Source organism: Gorilla gorilla, chromosome 2 (assembly GCF_029281585.2).
Source record: "Gorilla gorilla gorilla isolate KB3781 chromosome 2, NHGRI_mGorGor1-v2.1_pri, whole genome shotgun sequence".
Lineage (NCBI taxonomy): Eukaryota > Metazoa > Chordata > Mammalia > Primates > Hominidae > Gorilla > Gorilla gorilla.
In genome coordinates this window covers 119,268,677-119,288,098 of record NC_086017.1, presented here as the reverse complement: position 1 = coordinate 119,288,098, position 19,422 = coordinate 119,268,677, and the positions used below count along the sequence as shown (strand labels likewise).

General features: G+C 41.9%; 2 protein-coding genes and 1 long non-coding RNA gene across 4 annotated transcripts in view; 1 reads left to right on the top strand and 2 right to left on the bottom strand.

Moving 5' to 3' along the window:
- Positions 1-19,422, top strand: part of MYH15 (myosin heavy chain 15) — a 173,182-nt gene that overhangs the window by 139,008 nt on the left and 14,752 nt on the right. For both annotated transcript variants that reach the window (XM_031009296.3, XM_055383530.2), the window contains 6 exons: positions 884-1,233; positions 3,413-3,537; positions 6,364-6,479; positions 13,917-14,109; positions 14,344-14,547; positions 19,027-19,152. In XM_031009296.3, the coding sequence (XP_030865156.3) occupies positions 884-1,233; positions 3,413-3,537; positions 6,364-6,479; positions 13,917-14,109; positions 14,344-14,547; positions 19,027-19,152 (1,114 nt within the window). The remainder of the gene's footprint in view (positions 1-883; positions 1,234-3,412; positions 3,538-6,363; positions 6,480-13,916; positions 14,110-14,343; positions 14,548-19,026; positions 19,153-19,422) is intronic.
- Positions 1-19,422, bottom strand: part of LOC129532720 (uncharacterized) — an 83,243-nt gene that overhangs the window by 51,621 nt on the left and 12,200 nt on the right. The gene's annotated exons all lie outside the window — the stretch shown is intronic.
- On the bottom strand, positions 9,559-10,844 carry LOC101130214 (heterogeneous nuclear ribonucleoprotein A1). The gene is given in 2 exon segments (XM_031009297.3): positions 9,559-9,845; positions 9,848-10,844. Coding segments are annotated over 2 exon segments (1,068 nt in total). The 5' UTR covers positions 10,790-10,844; the 3' UTR covers positions 9,559-9,719.

Below are 19,422 nucleotides of genomic sequence, written 5' to 3'. Positions count from 1 at the left end.
TTATGCAGTCCTATTAATTCCGGAGAACCTTTTTTTCTGTTTAATAGCAGTAGATGAGAAAAAGCTTTGGTACATACAGTACCTTTCATCTAAGAAGTATAATGAATGAGTAAGAATGGGACTGCCAGCAACCCTGCAGGAGATGTAAGCAACAGAACACATTTCATCCATTAGAATTCCTAATAGTAGCATATTACGGGGGTGGTGGAGAAAGAAGCACTGTAATAAATTACTCTATCTCGGAGATGCCCAAGGAACAGCAGGTGGGGGCTAAAGAACCCCATAAGAACAGTAGGACCTGTTAAGTGAGCATAATGAGATGGGTTTGGGAATATAAATCTGGAGAGAGGAGCTGAGGTGGAGAACAAACTCGGAGAGAAGAAAGAATTGTGTCATGTTTAGGAGCCACATGATGAGAGAAAATAAGCAGGAAAAAGCAAGAGAGTGTTCTTTAGAAGCAACACAGCCAAGGAGCTCTTTAGTGACTACATATGGCTACAGATTTGTAAGGTGCTTTCTGTTGGTAGGGTGTTCGGTACAATCTTCCTTTTCTCCCCCTTCTTAGGAAATAATCAAGTCAGTATTGCTTATTAGAGCTTTAGGATAAGCAAATATTTGTAGGAATTCAAAGAGATTCTGAGTTCCAAGTGCAGGTTGGCAAAGGGGGAAAATAAAGACCCCATGCACACAGGAGGCAGAGGATGGTGGTCATAGACAGTGAGGTCACTTTCATATAGGAGCTGCTGTTGCCTTATACCACTAAGTCCACCGCAGAGGCGCCATCTTACTTTGCACCCAAGCTCTATATTTAATCCAGGGCAGACTTGATGAGCTCTCTGAGAGTTATTGCCTCACTCACTCTTTGGGTGTCCTCCTTTCTCAGGAAGGAACTGGCAATTAGATTGCAGGAGGCAGCCGAAGCCATGGGGGTGGCCAATGCCAGAAATGCCTCCTTGGAGAGAGCCAGGCACCAGCTGCAACTGGAGCTCGGGGACGCCCTGTCTGACCTCGGGAAGGTCCGCTCTGCAGCAGCCAGGCTGGACCAGAAGCAGCTGCAGTCTGGCAAGGCCCTTGCCGACTGGAAGCAGAAGCATGAGGAGTCCCAGGCGTTGCTGGATGCCTCTCAGAAGGAAATTCAGGCTCTCAGTACAGAGCTCCTCAAGCTCAAGAACACCTATGAGGAGAGCATCGTGGGCCAGGAGACACTCAGGAGGGAGAACAAGAACCTCCAAGGTACACCGAGCTGGGCTCAGAGCCAAAGCCAGAGCGTGTAGCTCAGGAAGAGCCCTGGCTACAGGCAAGGCTATCTTCAGCATTTTCACATTCCCAACATGTTTTAACTTTTCAATTTTTATACTTCTGTTTGACTTATTTTTTTTTTTTACTTTAGATGCTATTTGTATTAAATTAATTCTAAAAGTAAGACTAGTTTCCTACCTTTAACTTCAGTTCCCCTCTGTAAAGGAAGCCAGTGCTGAAAATTTCTTGATATCCACAACCTTACCAAGATTTTCCATGTGTGCTATACTCAAGTGTGTAGTTTTTACCCAAATTGCATATTGTTCTACACCTTTTTTTCATATATGAATATATTTCCCGATTTAATGAATATTTCTATAGCCCATACTACATACCAGGCACTGTTTAACTATTTATTGTTAAATTTTCAGAATAGTCTAGTGTTAGTTTTCTCATCTGTAAAATGAAGGTTATATAGGTCATAAGTTGAGTAACTTGTTCAAATTCACATTTGATAAGTCGCAGATCTGGGATTTGAGCCCAGCCAGCATGGCTCCATCATATACGCACTTAACTACTGAGCTGTGCAACCTTCCCACGTACCTTGTGGCTCTTTGCATGCCTGTACATGGAGACCTACCATAAGCTTTTTAATAGCTACATAGTGTTTTGTAATAAAGATGGCTATCATTTAACTAGACTTTATTCATTTTAGATCCCATTATTCACAAATATGAATAATCCTACATTATATATCCCTATACATGTATTTATGCACATGTAAAAATATTTCAGTAGAATGGATCCCTGGAAAAGAAATTGCTGGGGTAATGAAATGAATTTTTAAATTTTGATTTACTGCCAAACAGCCCTTCAAAGAGGCTGCCAACTTATCCCAGCACCAACAGCAATGTGCATGAAAACCCTGAGATGCCCTGGAAGCAAGTTCATTACTGTTGGAGGCGTAAATGAAGCTTACTTTCTGTTGACCTACATAGTCTATGATCAAGGCACTAGATGGAGACGTGACGAGTGCTAAAACAGTGGTTAGAAAACTTTAGCTACGTCCAAACCAGCTGGAGGGCTTGTTAAAGCACAGATGGCTGGGGCCCACCCCCAGAGTTTCTGACTCAGTAGGTCTGAAGGATTTGTATTTCTGACAGTTTTCCAGGTGAGGCCGGTGCTGCTGATCTGGGCACCACCTTTGGACTGGGGTGGGGTTTGAATATTGAGTGAGCTTTTTCCAAAGCTCTCCAGGTGATTCTAAGGTGTGGTCAGAGTTGAGAACCTCTTCCCTGATTTTCTTCTTGATAACCCATCTTTAGGAGAGCACTTCTCAGAGAAGAATTTATTATGCAATGAAAATTTCCATCTAACATATTTGTCTTTGTAACTTCTAAAAATTCTCATCATATCACATCACAGCCCAGGATCTCAGAACCAGAGGAGCAGGTGACCTATTGAGCTCCTTCCACCACCTCTGAACTGGGTAATTCTCTGAGCTACTTGGCCCTATACCACACCTCTTAGGTACTAAAGGCAGAACTGACCATAACAATATCAGGTGGAAGAGGTTTTGTGACTTCTGGATGCCCTTTTCTGTTTGTCAAAGGCTTGTGTTCATGAGAGGCTAGGAAAGAACACTCAAGTGCTTGAGCTAAAGCCACTGTCTTCCTTGGGCCCCTTCTGATTCTCTGGCCTATCTGGGGCCATGCCTTGAATGCTGGCAGATATTGATCCAGCTTTTACTTTAAGTTCCTGTCGCAGTGTTGAGTGGTGGCTGAAACAATGGCAGCCACTAATGTTGATAGCTAAGCACTTACACTGGAAGGGTAGGGACTCCAGGTCTGTGTTCCTCCAGGTGGAACCTGGAATGGCTCTAATGAGCAGGACTGCCATGTAAAGTTGCAAAAGTTGTCCAGTATACAATACTCTGAAGCACCACCCTCACCATTTGTTGTAGACAATTTTCAATTTTCAGATGGCAAAAGACTATATGAAAAAATGAATACCCTTTTAAAATTTCTTGGTCCCATATAGGATAGGTCATCAAGTTACCAAGGGTGGCATGAGGCCACTGTTCCAGTGGGCTGGAAGAATCTGTTGTGCCTGGTATCATTGGTTTGAGACTGAGCCCATTCACTAACTTTGTTTTTCTTACCTCTGTCTCCAGAAGAGATTTCTAATCTGACAAACCAGGTTAGAGAAGGGACCAAGAACTTAACTGAAATGGAAAAGGTCAAGAAACTAATTGAAGAAGAGAAGACAGAAGTCCAGGTGACACTGGAAGAAACAGAGGTATTATCACCAGGGAGAAAAGAAAGTTTTCACTGTGACAAGGCAGAAGATCTGCATTCAGCAATAACAGCAGCACCAACAAAAGGACACGTATTCAAATGTTTATTTACTATATGCTAGGCACTCTGCCAAATGCATAATTTTAATATAATCACCGTAGCAAACTACTGTCCCCATTTTATAAAAGAGGAAATTGAGACTCAGAGAGCAGGATACACAACAGTGAATGCAAATCTCCTGATTGTAGTAAAAACAGGAACTGTCTATCTTGTTCACCAGTTTATCCCCAGAGCCCAGACCCTCACTACTCAACATGTGGCCCATGGACATCGCTTGGGAGGCTGTTAGAGATTCAGAATCTCAACCCTCTGCCCATCTCTGTTGAATCAGGATCTGCATTTTAACAAGATCCCTTGGTGGTTCATATGCACATTAATATTTGAGAAGCACTGGCCTAGAACATTGCCTGGCATGTAGTAGAGGCTCAGTAAATATTTGTCAAATGTTGAATGAATAAATATTCTCATAGCTGCCGCCTCTTTAAAGAGTCAGTCACAAAAGCTTTTCAATTTTTTTTCCCCAAAAACTTTCGGTAGTTTCAGAAATAAGATTCAAAGTGATGTTGTCAAACATTTGTTTCTGAAAGCTCATCTTTGTGCAGATTGACAGAAGGGTTTTCAGTGTTATGGATTCACAGTTCAGGAAAAGTCTCTGGCTGTATCTCTGGGTGTGCATTAGCAATTGAAAGGACCTCTAAGAAGACATTTCGCCAAAGAAGGTAAACTAACAAGGAAGTCATCTTATCATGATTCTTAGGTGGTTAAGAAGCCCTGTGTAGCCTCTTCTCAGAGCTGAACTTCATCTTCCTGACTCAGCCTTTGAACAAGTACTCAGACACATTAAAATACAGCCCTGACCCTCCCACCAGTAGAAAAAGAAAAAAGATTTTTGAAAGGTGTGGCAGTCAGTGTTAGGCAGGGGTCTCTTGGAAGGTATGGCGATGGAAAACAAGACCCCAAAGGACCGCTCTGTGCCAAGCATTGTCTGTGAAATTTACCTCACCGTTATGATTCCAGAAGAAACTTCCAAGCAAATGTGTCCATATTACCCTCTGTATAGAGTTGTCAGGCAGCAGCTCTTGCCCTGTTATACATAAATGTTTCCTGATGCTATCTAACTTTATACAGACTCCTTTTCATTGGCAGTGTGGTGCCCTGTAGCACAGCTGGTCCTTACACAGTTGGTGAACTTTGTTTTGTTTACTCGTTCCCTTTGGTTCTCTGGCTATCCTGGCAAGGGACTTTTTGAAGCCACCACCTTAACTGAAAGAAGTAAATTTTATGATAGAAATTTCAAGTACTATGACAAGCCAATGAAAAATACAACTGGCACGGGCCATTTATGTCCTGTATAACACAGAGGCATCTTTGTGTATTCAGTTGATCATCACGTGGGTCAAGGGTGAGAATGACAGGAAGGCCATAATGCTCAAACCACTTAGTACCACTAGATGGCAACACATTCTATTCGCATTTTCTCCACTTCTGTCCTCAGCCACATCCATAAATACTTCATCAACTTGGACATGTATTTGTAACATTGCATTATTTATTTTCCTGGGTGAGCCTTTATGAGAAACTTTATCAGATTTTTTTAAAGCCATAAAACTCAAATTATCCCAGGTCATCTTCCCTAAAGATTCACTTTCTCAGTGCATTTTAGAGGGTTAGAGGTGACAGTTTCCTCTTGAAGGAACTACTACACTATTCCCTCTGAGAAAATTGTTATCCAAGCATTTATTTTTGAGTGTGCATTAGCAATTTTATTTTCTTTTATATTGAAGGTAGTATCAAGATAACATCAAGGGAGGTCTTATTAAAATTCCCATCATCTTTTTATTTTTATTTTAAAATTGCAACTCAGTTTTACTTTTTTACATTTGGTCATATCTGCTAAGCACGCCTCAAAAGAGGCTATAAAAAAATTACTTCTGCCCTTAGGACTGCCTGTAGCTAACTGACCACAAAATTGCATCACCCCTTATGCCCTTATATCCTTGGTATTCTGTAAGTGTTTTTTGGATTTCTTCTTTTATATACATTTTTAGCTTCAGGACAGGTTTTAAAGATTTAGCCAAACCTATGCTTTTAGAATTGAATTGCCTTTCTAACATCCCTGCAAATAATTGCCTTAACTATATTTGAATACACAAAGGGGCAAGGAATCTTCTGCCTGTCAAAGAAATTCATTTGCAGTAGTGGTACCAATTATGGTGTTAATGGCTCACACTGAGTGTTACATGTCAGGTACATTGTAAATTCCTTTATTTGTTCTTCATATGACAATATTTGGACACTACCCTGTTGTTTGTTCTCTGAATATGTCCAACTTTTCCTCTATCCCCTCGTGATGTCCAGAATTTAATAGAAGATTCCAGGTAGGAGTTATCACCTTCCTTGTTCTAGCTCTGATACTTTTTAAAATTTATCCCAAAGTTGGAATATGTTAGAAAAAGTCAAGGGTAATACATTAAAAAGTTTAAATATAGTCACAGACAAGAGTGAAATTTTCTATTTTAAAATAGGCTTTAAAATTCTAGTTCTGGAGCTACAGCTGAAAGACCTAAGAATGTCAAATCTATAAGTGAAATGACAAATGAAAGCAGTTGCTTGTCTCACTGTGTTGCAATCTCTAGGGACCTGGCTTGAACCTATATCTCTCCCAGTAACTCTAAGAGAGCTACATTAGCGACATATGTTTTGGGTAAAAAATACAATTTTGTCTAAAAGTGGACTTCATTTAATGCTTTTTATTTATGTATTCCAGGGAGCCCTGGAACGTAATGAAAGCAAGATTCTTCGTTTCCAGCTTGAACTCTTGGAAGCTAAAGCAGAACTTGAAAGAAAGCTTTCAGAGAAAGATGAAGAAATAGAAAATTTTAGGTATTTAAGATGATTTTGATGTGTAACAATTATGTATTTCTGAATCCTTGACTAAACAGAGCTCATTATGTCTGGCTGCTTTTATGGCCCCTGTTGGAGCATTACCAAAGAAACTTAGTGTAACTCTATATTATTTTCTTTTATATACAATATCTATAATCGTGTATAGATATTCCTTTATACACAATTAGATATCCTTTTATACACAATTGTGTATAGATATTCCTTTATACACAATTGTGTACAGATATTCCTTTATATCAATAGTGGTGAGCTTACTAGCTATCTATATACAATTATTGCCAGATTTTATAATTTTCTTATATTTGAGGAGCTTCTACTGTCATGTGAGACTCAAGATAACACCAAATAAATGATTATATGTATAAGGACTGTGCATACTGTCTGCGTGTCCCTATAATGCCACGTTCTTGGGCATTAAGAAATTGACTGAAAATGCTGAGCCATGGAGAAAAAAATTAAAAAATTAAAAAATACAGTGCTGTACTTTCAGACCAGAGTGAAGTTTTCACATACCCCCTGCCTGTACCTGTAGCCATTTGTTTGAAGAGGAGCAGAAGCCAAGAGCTAAGCTGCTTATTGAATCCTTGTTAAAGCAGCTGAGTCTTAATAGTCAGGAAACTGAATTAGACAGGACTCATGGGTTGCAGAATGTTTTCTTAGCTTTGTCATAACAAGCTGATGACTTTAGACATTCCACTTCTTAGCTTCTCAGTGAAGTGAGGGGATAAAAGCAGCCCCTACATGTCACAGAAGGTGGTGAGGAAGATCAGTAGGCTGATGTTGGCAAAGCACTTCACACGCTATAGATCAAAGGCACAATTATAAACACATGGAATTAACGATGATTATATTATCTAATCTGTTCCCTTAAGTCAATGCCATATGTCAGCAAGAAAAATCATTTGAGCCTGAGATTCAACTGGCAACTTACTTTCAATGTATTTGTTAAACAGTCTTTTTTTAAGAAAAAGAAAAAAAACCCTGTTAACATGTTCAATTGAACTGACCTCTTTCCCATAGCCCATTTTTAGACAAAACTCTCAAGGGGGTCAGTTTTTTAATGAGGGTGTCAAGCCAAATTTGGCCTTCTATGTGCTTTGAGTTATCTTTGCTCTCACTCACTGGCATTTTCTTCTATAGGACTGACTGTGGCGAGGAATTCTGATCTACTTAAGAGGTTCTGAGTCAGTGTCTAAAAGAATTTTTTTGATGAAGGGCAAAAACCCTGGGCCTTGATATTTGCCCTACTTCTTTCCACAAGGAATAAAAATGAATGTCTCCTTGTGCAGATTAAAAAAAAAAGCAACAAATAACACTGATTTCAAGTAATATCAGACCTGTGCCTATAAATAAACCCAGCTGAGGAGAAATGAATCCTCAGAGAGCCTGTGTCTCGTCAGCTACATCTGAATGTCGTAGAGCAGTTCACCAATTATAATAATCTTAGTGCGAAAAAAAGCCAGAGATCCAAAGAGCTAGGGCTGGAAGAAGAAAGAACTGAAGAATAAGCATGAGCCACGAGGAGCTGAGAAAAGAAGGGGCGGACTGGAGGCAGGGGGGTGAGCTATTCATAAATTTTAGTTAATGATTCATAATAACTATAATAGGTAGATCCAGAAAGAAAAGATGAGCTTATCTTACAAAATATCACAAATACCAGCCCAGATCCTTTCTGCTCTGAGCACAGATTGTACCAAACTGCCAAGGTTTAATCTGATAGTTTCACTTTGGGGCTAGCAAGGGCATCTTAAGGAAACTGAATAGAATGCCAGGAGGAAAAAAAAAAAAAAAAAGCCAAACACAAGATTCCAAGCAATCAACGATAAGCCAGGGAAGTTATAGAACAAGGAAAATATTGCCTGAGGGCAAGATCAGGTTCAAGGTCCTATGCCCATATAACCCATCATTAACTCCACAGAAACAGAAGGTGCCCAGGAAGACAGGACCTGGTAAGTAAGTTAAAGGGACCAGGAAAGCAAGAGAAAGAGACCCACAGGCAAAGGCAAAACCTTGATAGTACAGCAAACTGGGTAACTCATTCAACTCATTCTCTGCTGCCAAGCCATGTCTTCCACTCTGGTGAGGCCTGATTCTGAATGAGCCCAGCCTGGAGGCCTGTTGGGGGTGAAAAGTACAAGCAGCTGGTATATATGTGATATGTTTCACTTGTTCAACAGATATTGGAGTGCTTAATGTTCACCAGACACTGTGCTTCATATTCTAGTCAGGGCTTCATAGACATTTTTGGATGATAGGGTATTCCATTTATTTCTATAATAAATAAGGTTATGGTTGACACAGGTAGAGGTAGGGAGGTGACGATGCAGTCACTGATGGAAAGAGAAGAAGAGCTGGTAGCTGGCTTTGATCTTCCCATCTTATTAGACAGAGGAAACAAGGCCAGCTTGAAGGCCAACTCATTGCCATAATTGCCATGTTAGTCAAGCCCTACTGCATGGCCCAAGACTGAGCTGACAACAGGTTGGTCAAGTGCATCCTGCATCTTCAGGGAATTCTCTGATTGGAGGAAATGTTGAAATGTGAGAGTCATCACACTGGTCCACAGCCATGGTCTTTCTGAGCTGTATTCTGCTCTCCCAGACACACCCAGAGAGGTGTTTTTGGGAATGAGGCACTGAAATTCTTTATTCTGTCATACTGCGCTTGTTTGTTTTGGGTTGATCACTGATTGAAAGGCTAGGCAAGCTTTTTCTCTAAAGGGTCAGATGTTAAATGCTTTGCTAGCTACATGTTTTGTTTGCCACAGAGATGTGGCAACTACTTAACACTGTAGTTGTAGGTTAGAAACAGCCATAGACAATAGGAAATAAATGGGCATGGTGGGATTTGGCCCACAGCCCATAGTTTTCCCAACCCTGGTCTAGAGCCCCAGGTATATAGTAATGTTCCTTCTGTAAAGTCCACTCCTCTGAACTCAGTCATGTCAAACTTTGCCACGTGGTCTTTTTTTTTTTTTTTTTTTTTTTTAAAAAAAAAGACATTTATTCAGTGTCACGATCAGACTATTACATTTAGCAATCAACAGCATGGGGTGAAAAAAAAAAATCTACATTAAAACCCTTTGTTGGAATGCTTTACACTTTCCACAGAACAGAAACTAAAATAACCTGTTATACAATTAGTCACAAATACAGTCCTCGAGTTTTTTGCCCATACACATGAGTATTTGTCTAAAACATGTCTTCTTTGTAGCAGCTAGGCCCTGCCACCACTGTGCTTGGCTGAGTTCACAAATCTGTTGTAACCTGTAGCTTCCCTGTCACTTCTCTGGCTCTCCTCTCCTGCTAAGCTTTGTTTCCTAATTAAAATCTTCTGCCACTGCCATAGCTACTGCTGCTGCTGGAACCGCCATAGCCACCTTGGTTTCGTGGTTTTGCAAAGTATTGGCCTCCACCGCCATAGGGGCCAGAGCTTCTGCCTCCAAAATTTCCTCCCTTCATGGGTCCAAAATTTGAAGACTGATTGTTGTAACTGCCAAAATCATTGTAGCTTCCACCACCTCCAAAATTGCTTCCATCATTACCAAATCCATTATAGCCATCCCCACTGCCACCATATCCACCACCACCACGGCTGCCACCAAAGCCACCACGACCACTGAAGTTTCCTCCACGACCGAAGTTGTCATTCCCACCGAAACCACCTCCACGACCACCACCAAAGTTTCCAGAACCACTTCGACCTCTTTGGCTGGATGAAGCACTAGCCATCTCTTGCTTTGACAGGGCTTTTCTAACTTCACAGTTGTGGCCATTCACAGTATGGTATTTCTGAATGACAGTCTTATCCACGGAGTCATGGTCATCAAAGGTTACAAAGGCAAAGCCCCTTTTCTTGCCACTGCCTCGGTCAGTCATGATTTCAATCACTTCAATTTTTCCATACTGTTCAAAATAATCTCTTAGGTGATGTTCTTCAGTGTCTTCTTTAATGCCACCAACAAATATCTTTTTCACAGTTAAGTGGGCACCTGGTCTTTGAGAATCTTCTCTGGAGACAGCTCTCTTTGGTTCCACAACTCTTCCATCCACCTTGTGTGGCCTTGCATTCATAGCTGCATCCACCTCCTCCACAGTGGCATATGTGACAAACCCAAAGCCCCTGGAGCGCTTGGTGTTTGGATCTCTCATTACCACACAGTCCATGAGCATTCCCCATTGCTCAAAATGGCTCCTCAGGCTCTCATCAGTTGTTTCAAAGCTCAACCCTCCAATGAAGAGCTTCCTCAGCTGTTCGGGCTCTTTAGGAGACTCTGACTTAGACATGACGGCAGGGTGAAGAGAGACTTTAACAATGCTTCTTCGGCGGCGTCCACCGGCAGAAAGGCGTGGTCTTAATTTATATACACCATCTGACTTGGTTTCTTTTATTGTCTGAGTGAATCTCTGCCAGAATATGCTCAAATCTTTTCTCACTTCTAAGTAAAATATTTTCGAGTATCTTTGAAAATTAGAACCTCAAACTCAGACATGGTAGCAAAATAGCTTGTTAATTATTTTAAAGCTGGCTCATATGTATTTGGATTAAGAAAAAAAATCTCTTATTTCTCTGACATAGATTAGCAATATCGTAAGGGAAATAAATGACCTATTGCATTGTCAATGATTTAAATGCTGAGCTAATGATTTAAAATCATTAGCTCTTCCAAGTTCTATCATCTTGATTTTTCTTTGCATTTGTTTTTTAAATTGTATTTCACATTTTAGGAAAAAGGAGGTACTTCTTCCTATATTGCCCTTGGTCCTGAATGCATCATGTTTCTTAAAGAATGTACTTGAGGGAGTTTTCATTTTAAAGATTTCTTGACTCTGTATGAAACATGTTGATTGTTTAGCAGCCATTCTACAGGACTGTATTATACCCATGCCTCTTAAACCATCTCACTTTTTACTTGTCTGCAGGCACTCGTGAAGTTTCATAAACAACTGTGGGAAAAGTGCAGTTTGAAACATGCAGTTTGTCTGCTTAAGTAGAATGTATTTCTGTACAGAGGATTTTGACACCAGGCTGGGGATGCTTCAGTGTTCCTGTGTAAGGAGAGTCAGCTGTGGCAAAAATGAGAGTTTCCCAATGTAGGACAGATAAGTGTCTGACAGATTTTGGTGATATGGAGTGTGAGCATCCCTATGGCTATGGTTTACTATGGCTGTCATAACAAAATGCACAGATGGGTGGCTTCAACAGCAGAAATGTATTTCCTTACAGCTCTGGAGACTAAAGCTTCAAGATCAAAGTGTTGGCAGGTTTGGTTTCTCCCGATGATCCTCCTTGGCTTGCAGATGGTCACATTTTCACTGCATCCTCATCTGTGCTTTCCTCTGTGCACATGCATCCCTGTGTCTCTTCCTCTTCTTATAAGGATGCTAACTAGTCCCATTGGATTAGGGCCCCATCCTAACAGCCTCATTTAATCTTAATTACAGCTCTAAAGGCCCTATCTCCAAATATAGTCATATTCTGAAGTCTTGGGGGTTATGGCAAGAATATGTAAATTTTGGCGGGGACGTAATGCAGTTCCTAAAAGTCCATATTAACTTTACCTAGTGGGATCCCTACAGGATTCTGATCTGGAAGCTGGACAAAAGCCCAGAGCCTAAGGACAGGCATGAGATACCAACCTCAGCTTGTGAGGACCAGGGAGTTGGGGTTGGCAGAGGATAGGTGCTCACATTGGGCTCTGGAGCCAGACAGAGTTATTTTCTATACATTTCCATAATTGCTTCTGAGGCCTCCCTCACCAGTGGGCAGAATGGGGGTCACGAAAAGTAGCACCTCCACCTGTCAACCAATTTCAAGCTCTGACCTCTCTCTTCCCCCTGTAGGCCGTATGCCTTCTGTTTTTCTTTTTTTGAGACAAGAGTCTCGCTTTGTTGCCCAGGCTGGAGTGCAGTGGTGCAAACTTGGCTCACTGCAACCTCTGCCTTCTGGGTTCAAGTGATTCTCCTGCCTCAGCCTCCCAAGTAGCTGGGACTACAGACACATGCCACCACGCCCGGCTAATATTTGTATTTTTAGTAGAGATGGGATTTCACCATGTTGGCCAGGCTGGTCTCGATCTGCCCACCTCGGCCTCCCAAAGTGCTGGGATTACAGGTGTGAGCCACTGCGCCCGGCCTGTATGCCTTCTTGATCGACCTCACAGAGCTTAGGACACTGGCCTGATGACAATTCAACATGGAATCTAATTCTGATCTAATCTGATTTGTGCAGATAGGCTCTATGAGAAAGAAGAATAGAAAGGTTTTTGTCTTCTCTGTTCTCTATTATCTGTCCAGCACCAGGTCCCTGTTTCATGAATTGAGCTTAACAGGTCATGTGTCAATTACAGCAGTTAAACTGTCCTAACAATCACCAAATCTTGGTGACTTAAAACAAATAGAAGTTTATTTTTGCCTATGTTTGAGGCCATTGTGAGGTAGGATGAAGAGTGGGTCAATAACATTCAAAGTCATTGAAAGACCCAGGTTCTTTCCATCTTGTGACTCCATGACCTTCTGTATGTGGCCATCAAGTTTGGTAGAGAGGGGGAAGGGAGAGTGCAGGATCTCACAAGTGAACATTTCTATGGGCCAGCCCTGGAATGGTAAACTTCATTATTCTCCACAGTGCATTTACCAGAATCTAGTCACATAGTCCCAAACTAACTACAAACAGTTTTGGAAATAAAAATTCCCATGGATTCTCCCAATTTTTTATTTTTTATGGCCTTCCTAAACACATAGCTATTGTCTTCTGTCACTTTGCAAATACGTTTTTAGTTCTAGTTTTTGTTCTTAGGAAGGAATTTAAAGTGTTAAAGTAATTCAATATCACACAATTGGTTGTCTCAGCCAATCCTTGGGTGTACTCTCAAACTCCTAGAGAAAGATAACCATTTTATTCTAGGAGAGTTGTGTCTCCAGGCTACTATAGCAGTATTGCTGCATCTCAGGAATTGTTCCAACCTGAGTGGCTTTTTCCTGCCTTGTTCTGACATTTTTCATCATTGAAAGTAGTTGAAATATTATGGCTGTCTGAAAGAGCATCCTTCCTTCATCCTTAGCCACCACAGGAAACCCAGGTGCTTGCCCTAGGTCATCCTTTATGGGATATCAGATAAGACTAAAGCTGCCTCACAGGACCTTGAAAAGCTTCTTGTATTTTCCTGAATTCTTCAGGGAAGTTGGTCTGGAAACCCTACGTAGTCCATTATGGTGGACATATACTCACTAACCTAACTTCTCATTCTCTCTGTTTTTAAAATAAAAGCACTTAGACTCATTTTGTTAGTTACTTAAAATTTATCTTGGATTTTATTCTTTTTCTGTTTCTTGTACTGTTTTAAACATAGCAGGTGAATTTGATTAATTTGGATGTGTCATTTCCCCCACTCCAAATGTTATTTCAAATTAGGAGGAAGCAGCAGTGTACCATTGACTCCCTGCAGTCTAGTCTGGATTCTGAAGCTAAGAGCAGAATTGAGGTTACCCGGCTGAAGAAGAAGATGGAAGAGGACCTCAATGAGATGGAACTCCAGCTTAGCTGTGCCAACCGGCAGGTGTCAGAGGCAACCAAATCCCAGGGCCAGCTTCAGATTCAAATCAAGGTATTTTAAAACTGTAAGATGGGGTACGGTGGGGTGGAAAATGTTTCTCCTTATGGAAGCAAACTAAGCAACAGATTGTGCTCAGCAATAAAGATGAGGACAACAAATCTAATCTTTCCAGAGAGAAGGAGCATGCTTATGTCTAAATACATGGTCAGATCATGCATGTGTAGGCGCATAGTCTATGTTGAACTCAGAGGGATCTGTACTCCAGGCCCATCTTTTCTCTCCCAGGACCTTCAAATGCAGCTGGATGACAGCACACAACTGAACAGTGATCTGAAGGAGCAGGTGGCTGTGGCTGAGCGGCGCAACTCTCTTCTTCAGTCTGAACTAGAGGATCTAAGGTCCCTGCAAGAGCAGACAGAGCGTGGCCGCAGGCTGTCAGAAGAAGAGCTCCTGGAAGCAACAGAAAGAATCAATCTTTTCTATACCCAGGTGGGGCCCATATACTCTCCCTATTAGCTGGGCCAGTTGGTTGAAGGCAGTGGTTCCCACACTTGGGGCGGCCTTGGACCATGCACAGTCGCCCTGTTAAGTCTTGGATGTGCCTGTGAAGCAAAGCCATGGTCATACTCTTCATTTGTTCCCAAGTGTGTTATTTCCCTCAGGCTGCCATAACAAAGTACCACAAACAGGGTGGCGTAAAGCAACGGAAGTTTATTTTCTCGCATTCCTGGAGGTTGGAAGCCTGCAATCAAAGTGTCAGCTGGGCCATGCTCCCTCTGAAACCTGTAGGGAAATCCTTCCTTGCCCCTTCCTAGTTTCTGGTGGCTTACCGGCAATCTTTGCCATTCCTTGGCTTATGGATGCATCACTCTAACCTTCCGCCTTCACATGGTGTTCTCCCTGTGTCTTCACAGCATCTTCCCACTGCGAGGGTCTGTTGCTGTCCAAATTGCCACTTTTTGTAGGGGTACCAGTCATATTTGATTAAGGTCCACCCTAATGGCCTCATTTTAACTCATTTACCCCCTACCTCCCTTTTTTCCAGCTTCCTTTTAAACAAAATAAGACCCTATTTCCAAATAAGGTCACATTCTGATAAATAAGGGGTTAGGACTTCAACATATCTTTTTGTGTGTGTATGAGACAAAATTCAACCCATAACAATAAGCCTTATGCCAGAAGAATGGATTGTCAGGGCATCCACAGCCAGGATGCTGGGGAGGGAGGGATGAACATTCCCTAATGTTCCAGAACCACTCCTGCTCCTGGTTCTCCTGCTCTCTCTAAGCCATGTGCTTCCCCAGCATCCCAGGATAAAAACAATGCTCCTGTCTTGGAGCCAGGAAAGCCCTAACAATTTTGAGTGGCTGCTGACAAATATGATACACCGTCTAGACTCTGGCTTCTAATGGAAGGTTATGTAAGTGACATGAAGCAAGAATTCTTAGATCCTTCTCCTTATCCTAGAATCAGAAGAAGCCATAGTTTCTCGGACAAACATCTATAGTAAATGGGTTGTGTGATAAGTGTTTATAGGGCACCCCCACCATAACCTGGACTGGTATGGAAGGTATAGACACAGAATGTCTCCACTGTCCTAAAAAAATGAAGACTGAACTAAGCAATTGTAGTACACTGCTAAGAGTATAATGATATAGCAAGCACACCCCTACAGAAAGCCTTCTTTGACAATCCAAGAGTTAGGTAGATGCACAGTATGCTTCTTCTGAGTCATGAAGGACATGTAAGAAGCCAGCCAGGTAGAGAGGAAAGTCAAGGGCAGAGACATGGGGGCGGGGGGAAGGAGTTTAGGATTCTAAGGGAAATTCACATGCTAGAGTATTGGGTGGATAGCCAGAAGGATCAGAAATCATGCTGAGATAGGTGGGGCCAGGTCACCAGTGACCCTGAGCCTGAGAGTGATGGAGTTTGAATTTTATCTTGCAGCTCATGGAGATCCATTGAAGAATTTTGAGTAGCTAAGAGTGAAGTTATCAGATTTGCATTTTAGGAAGTTTTACTGTGGTGATTATTGTGAAGGACAGATTAAAGCACCTAGGGGCAGAACTGCTACACTCTGGGGCATTTAGAAACATCTGTGTGATCATTTTGGTTGCCACAGTGACTGGGAAATACCACTGGCATTTAGTGAGTAGGGTCCAGAGATACCAAAACTCCTTCAACGTGAAGGATAATCCCAAGGAACTGCCCCTTCCAGAATGCCAATTTTCTCCCTACTGAAAAATACTGGATAAAAGAAAGTATAAACCAGAAATGTGCCTGTTGTAATTAGTTTGTGCCTACAGTTTGACTTTTGTGTCCATGTGTATGACACAATCCCATCTGGCTACCATGTGGTATAGAACAAATAGTCTGTAGGTTATAGATAATTCCCAACAGGCTAACTCAAACTTTTTTTTTTTTTCTCCTTCAAGAAAGTTTAAATACAATGAGTTGGATTCTTATAAAATAGACTACAGACTTTTTTTAAAAAAGTAACTCATCCACTGTCTAAAGCAAGGTTTCCCAATCCCTGGGCCACAGACCAGTACAGGTCTGGGGCCTATTAGGAACTGGGCTGCACAGCAGGAGGTGAGCTGCGGGGGAGAGAGCTTTGCCTCCTGTCAGATCAGCAGCAGCACTAGATTCTCATAGGAGCGCAAATGCTCTTGTGAACTGCTCATGTGAGAGGTTGCATGCTCCTTAGGAGAATTTAATGCCTCATAATCTGAGGTGGAACAGTTTCATCCCCAAACCGTCTGCCCCCCAACCCCACTACCTGGTCTATGGAAAAATTTTCTTCCATGAAACCAAAAGGGTTGGGGACCGCTGGTCTATAGTACTTAATTGCTGTTGGTAACAAATCATTTGCCATGCATATCATACATGATAATGCACCAGTGGGATCCAATATGATGCAAAATCACTAGCCTAGAGAGAGATGAGGATCAGCTAGAGAAAAAGCATGCACAGAGAGGAGAGGATTTGGGGAAGAAGAAAATTAGGTAGAGGAGACCTGGTCTCTAGGGCAGAGTTTCTGAAACTTGATGTGTACATATAAGAATCCCTAACACAAAAATGTAAATTCTCAGATCTCACCCCAGATCCACTAAATCAGAAGCTCTGCAATGGGACCTAGAAAGTGAACATGTTCTCAGGTGCTACTGCTCATAGAAAGACTACCCTTTGACCAGCACTGGTCTAGGTGATATTATTCACAAGGACCTCTCCCCAACCTAAACCATGCTGGGGCACCTTGCAGTTACTAGAACATTATCAAGCAAAACATACTGAACCTTTTAGGGAGCCTTCTTAGCTACCTCCTGCATTTCCAGATCTCCAGCCTAGGACTAACATTTGAGGCTAAACTTATCTTTGACTGATTACAAGTGTCTTTTTCAAACTTGAGCTGTGACAATCTAGATTACCTTTCTGCAAAGCACTTCCTAACTCCCTTTCTCCTAAAAAAAAAAAGAAAGAAAGAAAGAAAGAAAAAAAAAACAAATTAGAGAGTAATTCAGTTTGCAAAGATTTAAACCCTTGTCTCCCTAGCAAATTTTAAAGGATTCTATGTACAAACAAATTAGTATTTGTACTTATACCTTCCTCTACAAAGAAATAGTTTCTATGGAGTCTGTGCTGTGAGCATCCAAAAAACACTTCAGGAAAATACAACTTATTTCCACCCCATCTCTCAGGCCATGGCAGTGGAAATCTAGGAGGTATACAGGGCCTGGCTCTCCATAAGGACAAAAGATGGCAGTCTCGATAAAGATGCTTCATGCCATAGAGAAATGGGGTAGATAGAACCAGTGATGCTGGAATATCATTCTATTTTTTATTTTTCTTTTTTGAGACGGAGTCTCACTCTGTCACTCAGGTTGGAGTGCAATGGTGCAATCTCGGTTCACTGCAACCTCCGCCTCCCAGGCTCAAGCAATCCTCTCACTTCAGCCTCCCGAATAACTGGGACCACAGCTGTATGCCACCACACCCAGCTATTTTTGGTAAAAGTTTTGGTAGAGACGGGGTTTTACCATGTTGCCCAGGCTGGTCTCAAACTCCTGAGCTCAGGAGATTTACCCCCCTCAGCCTCCGAAAGTGCTGGGATTACAGGCACGGGCCACCACACCTGGCCTGGAGTATCCTTCTATTTCCAAGTCTTCATCCTGCTACTGAGAAAGGCACTAGCCAGAGGCAAGTGAATGTGAAACGGATAAAGTGAAAGGAGAAATAAAAAAATAGAAAGCCTATGCCTTTTATATACACTGTGAGTTTTCACACCCTCAGAAAAGCTGGGCTTCAAACACAGACCAAATAGCAGCAAAACGATATTTGGCCTGTAGTGTCACAACTCAGGAAGGAAAGAATTAGGGCAGCACCAACCACAGAACACAAAGAATCCTCCGTGGTAATGAGGGTACCTAAGGGCTGGAGGAGGAGGCTTATTCTGAACTACTTTCCCCACCTCCTCACTGTAAAGTAAGATAGGAAGGGAAGTAGGAAAAGAAGAGGAATGATTTTTTTTGTTTGTTTCTGGAGCAGCATACTTGGAGTTACAATTTTTATTCCCCAACCTCTGCTCCTCAGATGTCTGCAATTGACCCCAACTTCTGCTCTAGAACACTTGTTTCTACCACATCCAAAAGCAAATGGCAGAGAAACATTTCCTCAACCCATTGAAAATCAAACACGTTTGGGGCTTGTAGGTTATCTAGATACCCTTCCTCCCTTCTGATTCAGGCTGCCATCTCTTTAGTCTTGAACTTCTAATGGGTGAAATCCCTTCCATTCAAGTTTCATGGCAAAAGCCTTTCGGGATTGGGAGCATTGCTTAAGGGACTATGGCTCACTATAATAAAATTTGCTTCTGGCCAGAGCTGACTCCCATTGCATGTCCTGAACAGACCAGCTTGCATTTGCATTGCTGGTTTTTACTTGCCTAATAGGAATGCTGCTTTTCTTTAGAACACAAGCCTCCTCAGCCAGAAGAAGAAACTGGAGGCTGATGTTGCCCAGATGCAGAAAGAAGCTGAAGAGGTGGTGCAGGAGTGTCAAAATGCAGAAGAGAAGGCCAAGAAGGCAGCCATTGAGGTGGGTCCCTTGACCACGTACTCAATCCTGTCTCCCAGAGTTCACTGGCGCAGTGGCCAAGGGGCAGGGGCACATCTGCAGCCAAAAAGTATTCCATTGATTTCCCATACAGCCAAGAGGAGGTTAGTCTGCCCTCTCTGCCTCCCTGTTCTCATCTTGAAAAATTAGGCCAATTAGCTCCTCCCACCAACATACCTTGGTGATGAAAAGGAGCAGTTGAATTGCTATAAGCAAAACCTTATAAAAGCAGGAGTCTTCTTTTGTTTTGAT